Raw genomic sequence first — 9466 nt, 5'->3', positions numbered from 1 at the left:
TACCTTGTTTAATTACGTGTTTTTTAACGGATTGGGGGCAATATTACGACGTTGTGAAACTTTTGAAGCAGTGTTAGTGAACACAAAACGAAAAAAAAATTCGGAAGCATTACTCCTAAACAAAAATTTTCGAGACAAATTTATACTCCCCCGGTTCTTAATATAAGACTCAATTATTGAGTTGGTTTTGGTCCTAAATATAAGACCCATTTCTTATATTTATCAATTTTTTCTAAATTACCTCTATAGATACTCCCTCAACCATAATCAAGTAGAAGAGAGAGACGGGGTATTAAGAAAGATGATTATAGTGTTTTAGAAAAAACATGTCACATTTCTTATAATTAACTAATTTACCTAACTTCTTTAATTTAATCAAATTAGTTAAATGGGTCTTATATTAAGGACCGGAGGAGTATCATTAACCCTAACCATATTTATACACAAACACACGTATGCATGGTATGTACATGTAATAAGTCTGGCAATGATGATCTTTAGCACCATTCATAGTATTGAAACCACCGGTAATTCCCTGTAGTGTATATTTAGTTGTTGCTTTTCCTAACCGCTTACTTAAAAGATTAAGCGAAAATGAAAAACTGACACTTAACCAGGTTCTAGAAGCACATTCTCGTAACAAGGGTACGCTAGTCTTACGTAATACCTCCGGTCCTAATTATAAGATCCAGTTAATTTATTTGAGGAGATTAAGGAAGTAGGTTAAGTTAGTTATTTGTAATAAATAAGTGTTGTCATTCCTAAAATATCCTTGCTAATTAAGTATATTGGCTAGGACTATCATTATTAGAAGGATTATCTTGGAAAAAATACATAAATATGAGAGACAAAATGAATTGGGGTCTTATAATTAGGACCAAATAAAAAGTTAAACGGGGTCTTATAATAAGTACAGAAGGTAGTATGATCTATGATTATGGCCCAATATACTTACGAAAAGTGGCGCGCACACATACAAATATCATATCATCATGACTGGATTTGGATTTTTCTTTTCTATATTTTTAATGTAAGGTCATAATTTTCATGGGTATTATGTTCTGTGAAAACTGTATTTTTTTGGGAAAAAAAAATCCCACATTTTATTGCGTTACGTTTTGTTTTATAGTTTGTATTAACGCCTACTTATACACGCGCCTAAGCATGTGCTCCATCTCTTGTGTTCTTTAACATAATAAATAAATTTTTTCTGCATAAAATTTTAAATTAGTCTTTTCATTTTTATTCTCGTTAAATGTATATCATTCATTATCTATCTAGAATAAACTTTCATTTATTACTTCTTATCTACTCTTTTCATAAACAAGGATATGGTTGAAAAATACGTATATATCTTACATATTTATTATTTTTAATTAGATTTAAGTAATGTTGGAAAAAAACTAAATTAAACTAATATTTTGAACTATATGATATTGATAATTATATCTTATAATAAGAGACGAAGAGAGTATTATATTATTTTAAAAATTATATTTTTCATTGCGTTGTTAGGGCAATGTATTTTGATTAATTAATTTTAACTGATCTTGGAAGTAACACAATATATCATATCGATACAATAGAATTAATTAAGTGTTCGTTTTATGGGAAAAAAATTGAGTATACAGCGCTACGTACTCATTTAATTCCTACCTAAAAACACTTTTGCATTTTATGAAATAAACTTCGTACAGCGTAAATTAGCTAAATCAAACATCTATACATAAAAAAGGTATACCAATATTGATTTAATGATTTAAAATATGTTTTCATGTGATAAGTTTGATAAGTAAACTATTTAAATAGTATAGTAATAATACATAAGTTAATTCGTAGCTTTTCTAAATATATTATCAAAAGTAAAGCTCCAATCATAGATAATCATACGCTTTTCAGTCCTAATTATTCATGGTTTCCTTATTGCTTAACTCCTTAATGCATGCAATAACTTAATTACTATTAATTTGTCTGTTATTTTGCCTATAAAATTTAACATAATATAACTGCACATAATTTAAAGTTTTATAATAAGACTATCTATTATCTATATAAAAGAAAAGTTCCTTGCATTGGCAGCAAAATTCCCATTTAGTAAGTCTTGATGAGCTAAATATACATGTCACGTATTTGCCAATTAGATGATACTTACTTCACAGCATTTTATTTTGATTAATCTTTGAATTTCATGTGCACTAAATGATGTTACAGTTCCGTGCTGATTATTGCAATATGTTTCTTTCTTTTTGTTTTTGTTTTTGTTTAATATATCATCATTGTCTTTTGACATACTTATTTTAATAAAAATTATTCCATAAATTATCAGTATCTTTATTCTCACATTATAATACTTAAATCTGATTTCATTCCAATCTAAGAAAATTCTACTTCCATCTATAAAAGAAGATCGTGTAATCTTATTCTGTTAAATTTAGACACACACACATATATGTGCAAATCTTTTTTGAGATATTCAACAATATACCTTTCTTTTTTACTTCATAATTACAATAAGCTGTTGACATATGCTCGTTTTTATTGTAAGACCTAGTTAACTAATTTAAGTAGATTAAGAATATTAGTTAAATTAGTTAATACAATATTTTTTTTAAACACCCTAATCATCTTTCTTAATTCTTGCTCTTTTTTTTATTTGATTATTATTAAAAAATATTAATAGGGTTAATTTAAAAAAATTGATAAATACGTAAAATATGTTATATATATATATGAGCGATATCAATTTTATAGTTAGGTTTTATATTAAAAAACGGACAAAGTAAATATGTATTGACATGCTTTTGGTTCTGAAAGAGCATTTCATTGTAGTCGTCACTTTGAGTGAAGATTAAATTTAAAAAGTCACGTAATTTTATAAGTAATTTTACCCTGTAATGATAATACCAAGCAGCTATTATCACAAACAGTGAAAGGAAGCTGGATGCTCACACCGAAATTAATGAAACCAGGATCTCGCAGACTTTGCTCTATAGGAAGAGAGGAAGGGGGGAAAAAAAGGAGAATCTCGCAAGCCACGTGTAGTACGTTCATGCACGCGCCAAGTGGGCGTGGGTTTGTATTTCCATGACCCCGAGCGGACCACATCACAATCCTTTCCTCTCTCAAAAAACTTAGCATATATTAAGAGTATTGTATTGCCTCTCTCTCTCTATAGCGAGAGAACGACTTTGGTTTTTCACTTTCTATTTTTTCTTCTCTCTCTCTCTCTCTCGTTCTCTCGACCCCTTCAATACAGTCTCCTCCAATTCAGTCTTCGTAGCCATGAAAGCTCTCCTTCCTTAAACGCAGGTACCACTCCCTCTCTGTTTCAATCTATCTCTCTGGGTGTTATATGTGTATAGTAGTTTCTATGTCTCTGTGTTTTCCTTCCCCTCAACTCTATATATTCACTTTTTTCCTTGTTTTCTCTAATCTCTAACTTGCCAATCGGTGTGTAACCATGACGACCCATTTTCTCAGGCTTCCTTCTTCACGTGGGTCTGGGTTGGTTCTTCTTCTACCATGGAGGTACTGTGAGAATCTTTTTTATTTTCCTTTTCTTTTACCTGCGTTGTGCTTTGCTTAATTCCTGAACGATTTTGTTGTACTCGTCAATGCGTTCTCCTACTTCGTTTTCCGTTTTGTGGCTTGAATTTTCTTGGATCATATTGGAATTCTCTCTGGGGAACTGTTGGCTGTTCTTGTCTGTTTCTCGGTGCTTGTATTTTCCTCTGTGAATATTTTTCTCGTATTTTTCTTATTTTCTTTGTTATTCTGCTCGGGTTTGAGCTTCGTATCGCGCTTCTTTCGTCGAGTTTGTATTGCTTTTGGCTTTCGAGAGTAATGTGATCGATGGGTTTCATGCATTTGTGTGAAGTTCGAGACTTTGGATGTCGGGTAGCTCTCGTTTTATATATTTCGGGTTAGGCAGTGGATCTGGTTCGTTACTTCGTTCTGGGTTTGCTTTTTCTTCTGTCGGGTGCTACTTACTTTCCAGAAATATCTGAACTTGACATATTCGATTTTGTTCTTGTGAGGTTAACATGATAAACTTGGAAAATCTGCTCGCGATAAGTTCATTCAATTCCCTTTTTTGTACCAGTTATTTAACTCGGGACCTTTGTAGTTTCGGGAGTAGGTATACAGTCCTTTTTTAATTTTTTGGCGAAATATAAATGATCATCATAAGGTGGGTACCAATTATACTTATTGATTTTCTAGTTTCTGTAAATCTGACCATTTCTTTCCATTTTATTGTTAGTTTAATTTTCTCTGGTTTTATCTGATTGAAACTTGAAATAACTGGGATAAATAATGTGATGATGTGCATCAGACGGTCTTGGAATGTTAATAAACCAAATGCTACTGGACCGTTTTGTTAAAACACCATCGCTAGCTGAAAGCATCAGATCGCTTTTGTAAATTTGTGGCCTGTCTTAGTGTACAATTTAGATTGACTGATGGAAGTACTTTCGGTTCTCTTTTGACTTTGAAATGAAGCTTTAAGGAAGTGAAAAGTTTTTGGTGTCTTTGAAGCTCTGGGGTTGGCATTTGCTTGGGAAAATAACAGTATTTACTTAGAACTGGAAAAAACGAGGATAGTTGATAACTTGACAAAGTGGGGTTCCTTTCCTATTTGTTTTCCTTTGTTAGGTCATAATGAAAACATTCCTGCACTGTCTAGTGAGAGTGTTGTTTACAGAAAGAAAAAGGCAAACTCTTTCAGTCTTAAATCAAACTTTCCTGGTAATTTCTCGACGGCAATGAGAAGAATTATATCTTTATGATGCTTTCTCTAAATTTGTTAATTTCCTTCTAGGTGGACGCAGTTCAAGTTAATGACCTTGTGAATGGCATTGAGGAGCACACAGATGAGCAATCACTTTCGCCAGAAGGTTCTGATGCTTCTGATTCTTATATCGATCAGGACATATTTCCTCGGGTGGGTGAACAGTACCAGGTTGAAATCCCACCTTTAATGTCACAATCTGATTATCGCTGGTTACAAAAGAACGTAAATGATGTGGAGAGCACTGCAGCTACTCCCCATGATTTTTCAGTCGGGTTGGCTATACCAATAACTTGGATTGATATGGGGGTAGGGAATAAAAGGCACAAGCCACTGGAAGATGCTTGCAAATCAGGTGGAATTGCTAATAAATTTGAGTTTTCAAAAGCAAAATGCAACAAAAAGGGCCCTAATTCTTCAGATTCTAATGAATCAAATTCTAAACATGAGGACGTTGACAATTTGTCGGTCAATAGGACCAACATGGAAGAATCTACGAATTTCAATATGCAGCAGGAAACAATGATTGAGGTGCATGCGAAAAATAAAGGCAAAGGCTTCTGTCTCGTTCCTGGGTCTTCATGTGACACCTGGAATGAAAAAGAAGAGGCCAGGTTCATTCTCAGCTTGTATATATTTGGGAAGAATCTGGTTCAAGTGAAAAGATTTATGGGCAATAAGAAGATGAGGGACATATTGTCATTCTATTATGGAAAATTTTACAGGTCTGAGAAATATCGTAAGTGGTCAGAATGTAGGAAAATGAGAAGCAGAAAATGCATTTATGGGCAGAAAATTTTTACTGGAGCAAGGCAACAAGAACTGCTATCTCGTCTACTACCCAATTTATCAGAGGAATGCTGCAAACATTTACTTGAGGTATTGATTGATTCTTTCTAGTCTGCGGTTTCTCAATCCATCGTTTATGCATCAACTATATGAACACATTTGTGTAAATCCATGCTTCCAGAAAGTGTGCCATCAAGGGTACATATCTACCTCAAATTTATGGCATTACAGAATCAACATCTGATGCAGCTGTTGCATCTTTGCGCATATCAAGGCTTCAGTTCATTATTTTCTACTTTGAACAGTATCCAACATCTTATTCCTTACTAGAGCTACATGAAAAATTGGTTTGCCTACAATAAAATCACAAATATTGTTGAGGTGTTTTGAGATAACGTTTCATTCAACCTGTCTGATAGAGCCTTGTAAATGGACTTGCAAACACTAGTAAGCAGACATCACAGAGCTGATAATGCTTCATCTTAGTAGATCAATCCATCTTAGGCTCAAGATAATGAAAGTGGAGTTCATACTTGCACCCATCTTACTGATTAACAACTTTTATTCTGATAGATAATAGCAGGAAACCCACTATGAATCCAAATCTCTGACAAACTGTCTATAAGGGACTTCTCTCTGTGAATAGAGCAATGGAAAAAGGTGGTTTCTATGGTAATTAATTGCACAACATCTCTGATCTGTCTCCTACCCTAAACTCTAACCCTGTACTTAATAGCACAAATTTAAGGCCTTCTTATCCCCCGATCCAAAAAACTTCTCACAGTTTATTCACTAATGCAAGGAAATAATGGGGATTATTCCAAATGTTCTTAAACTGGAAAAGGATGTCATCCATTTAACCCTACTAGGCTGCAAAATGATGGGAAGGTGTTCCAAAATTGGAATTGTTTCATAGGATTGCAAATGCTCATTCAATTAAACATCTCATAATGATAGTGGTAAATAAAGTGATGATGAATTTTGGTTGAGGGTGGAAATGAATTTTCAATCTATATTCTTTGGAAAGGATTTATACTTGTGCTGATTTTTAAGTATTCAGCTTAGCTTCACCCCTTTTATGTTCATTCAACCTGGATTCTTGTCTAACTTGTAATTCTGTTAGCTTACCTATTGCTTTTCTGTGTGGTTTCATGTATGAACTGATTTTCTCAATATGCCACAGTTTTTTGTTTGCTTGAAAGTTTGTGCAACATGTTGAAAAATCTTTGCATATGAAACCTAATTAGGTATTCAGATAAAAGCCATCTTGATTAACGATTTTTGCTTTTACTAATTAGTTTTCGAATGTAAATTCTTTTACTGGATAGGTGTCGAAGACATTTGCGGAGGGCAAAATGCTTCTAGAAGACTATGTTTTAACTTTGAAGGCTCTAGCGGGGCTTGATGCTCTAGTTGAGGCTGTAGGGATTGGTAAAGGAAAGGAAGATCTCACAGTTTTCTCCACAGATTCTTCAAAGTCCAATCATGCACTTTCTGGCCGGCCAGAAATACCAGTGGGCAAGGCTTGCTCAATGCTTACACCCGCTGAAATAATAACTTTTCTAACAGGTGATTTCAGATTAAGTAAAGCTCGATCAAGTGATCTCTTCTGGGAAGCTGTCTGGCCGCGTTTACTTGCCAGAGGCTGGCACTCTGAGCAACCTGGCGGTCATAATTATGCTCTCCCATGTAAGAATTCTCTGGTCTTTCTTGTCCCTGGAGTCAAAAAGTATACAAGGAAACTGGTGAAGGGAAATCACTATTTCGATTCTGTTAGTGATGTCCTAGGTAAAGTTGCTTCAGATCCAGAGTTGATAGAGCTTGAGTCAGTAACTGACAATAATTGCAAAAGTCTGGAAGGAAATGGGTGGACAAATGAAACAAAACTGGACTTAGAAAATTCCACTGATCAGCAACGCCACTGTTATCTCAAGCCAAGAACTCCAAATCGTAGCATGGATGTATTGAAGTTTACTGTTGTGGACACAAGTCTGGCCAGTGAAAAGATGTCAAAGGTGAGAGAACTGAGAAGCTTACCAGTGGGAGTTTTACCTTCTGCATCTGAAAATGATTCTGACAGTGAAGATACCTCGGAGGAGCATACAAACGAATCTGAATCTGTCAATACAATGTGCTGTGAAAGGGAGAATGCTGCTATGGTTAAATCTACCAAAGGTAAAATTGGTAGGGAAGTCTCTACTGAGATTAATGACTTCAAAAATAACCCCTCAAGTGAGGGGCTTCCGGTGGGTTCCACTACCTCCAAGGAGCGGAAGACAGGTTTGTTTAGCAACACACACAGAAAAAATTCAATGAAATTCCAATCAAGCTCAAGACAGGTTCTGGATGACAAAAATGTTATTGCCCCTGTTACGAAAAGACGAAGGAGATTAAGTGCCTGTAGCCGTGCAGAGAGAAATTGCAATGCTGCCAACATCTTTGTGGCTGCAAGAGTGAAACAAGAAGAGGCAAGTAGCTGTTGTGACAGTTCAAATTCTGACAAGATTGTTTTCTCGGGAGAAAATCCAATAGTGGAGAATAAAGAGATCGCTAATCCTCCGCCACAGGAGATCAAGACTTTTGCCGATCCTTCATTAAACACGAGTCAAATCAATAGCGGGGAAGCTGTTCCTGCAAGTAGCTCTTCTTGCCATGATGATCAACATGAGAAACCCCGGAAGCGGACCATGATTGACCTTAACATGCCTGTTTCAGCAGAAGCTGAAGCTGATGAACTTTGCAATGCCGAAACAAATGAGAGACAACATAATAACTCCAGGGAGGACACAGATGATTCCTGTGCAGCCACGATCTCCATTGCTGAGGATAACTCTGAGCAGCCTAACATGAACACCCGAAGGCAGAGCACAAGAAACAGACCACTGACAGCAAAAGTGCTGGAAGCTTTTGCCTTTGGATATCTGGACAGAAAGGAGAAGCGCAAAGGTAGGGATTATCTACTGGACAGTCCATCACCTAAACCTTCCCGACGTGTGCGTGGTAAAAAGTCAGGTGAGACTTCTAGTAGCAGTGGAGCAGATTTCCAAAAGGAAGAAAGAACAAATGTTATGTGCAATGGTAATGGAGATGTGATTTTAACAGGCTTCAAGTCTAATGAAGGGTGAAGGGGCTGGACACAGCATGAGAAGATCTCTGCAGTCTTTTGCCCGGGAAGAATTGTAATCACTTATTCCCAATAACGTCATAGCACATGACATGAAAGGAGTCTTATCAGACTTTAATTTGGTACGGAACATAAATGACCATAGATACAAACCTAAAAGAAAACGAAGACCATGGATCTCAAATCTCTGCCAGAGACTTCTTACACACGAGGCTCCTTGAGCTGCAAGGTACTTGAAAAGCCGAAACACAAGAAGGAAATGCTTGTGGTCTTCCCAGTTCTGAGCTTGAAAGCATAATAAAAATAGTCTTCCAAAGTTGTCTCATTTCTTAGTTTCAATTCCTGTCCCCATTCTCAGTTCCATGCCCTGTTATAAATAGAATACATAGCAATTCAATGCAGATTATGACTTTAGTTTTGTCTTTGTCCGAGAAAATATGCTGGAGAATGAGGTGTTTGAGATTATTGAACCCTGTGAATATTGACATGGGAAATGAGAGAGGAGCAGTTAGCAGCTAGCGTTAGACTTTTTACGTTCCTTTGGTGTGTCCGCGAGTTCTTCAGGTTGACACCAACCATTCAGTATACATACATGCATGTATATATATGGGGTCATTTTTCCATTCGTAGCTGATGATAATTTGCATTTGTTCTTGCTAATTTCCTCTGGATTTTTTAAAACAAATATTTGTTAAAACCAATATATTGTTGCTTATTCGTGCTGGTGGAAGAGAGTGGGATAGCGTGAGTAGTGCTGTAGTTTT

At 35.6% G+C, this 9466-nt stretch overlaps 1 protein-coding gene across 2 annotated transcripts; it reads left to right on the top strand.

Annotated features, from left to right (window-relative positions):
• The first annotated feature begins 3205 nt into the window (after window positions 1–3205).
• On the top strand, window positions 3206–8835 carry LOC114740153 (uncharacterized). 2 transcript variants are annotated; one of them, XM_028928285.1, is made up of 5 exons: window positions 3206–3309; window positions 3481–3528; window positions 4820–5668; window positions 6907–8590; window positions 8681–8835. In XM_028928285.1, the coding sequence occupies exons 2-5, from the start codon at window positions 3523–3525 to the stop codon at window positions 8701–8703; spliced, it is 2562 nt and encodes an 853-aa protein (XP_028784118.1). In that variant the 5' UTR covers window positions 3206–3309; window positions 3481–3522; the 3' UTR covers window positions 8704–8835. The 2 variants fall into 2 exon arrangements, with proteins under 2 accessions (XP_028784118.1, XP_028784117.1); XM_028928284.1 differs by having other exon boundaries at window positions 6907–8835.
• The last annotated feature ends 631 nt before the right edge of the window (window positions 8836–9466 follow it).

The sequence above is a fragment of the Neltuma alba genome, unplaced genomic scaffold (genome assembly GCF_004799145.2).
Source record: "Neltuma alba isolate B1F8T4 unplaced genomic scaffold, ASM479914v2 tig00003060_pilon, whole genome shotgun sequence".
Classification (NCBI taxonomy): Eukaryota; Viridiplantae; Streptophyta; class Magnoliopsida; order Fabales; family Fabaceae; genus Neltuma; species Neltuma alba.
Note: the sequence above shows the minus strand (reverse complement) of the source record. Positions and strands in the feature narration are given on the sequence as shown.

Bases quoted from the DNA above. Each gene is read 5' to 3' on its own strand.
- LOC114740153 (XM_028928284.1), top strand. The intron at 5,669-6,906 runs GTATTGATTGAT...TTTACTGGATAG, and splicing joins GCTGCAAACATTTACTTGAG to GTGTCGAAGACATTTGCGGA.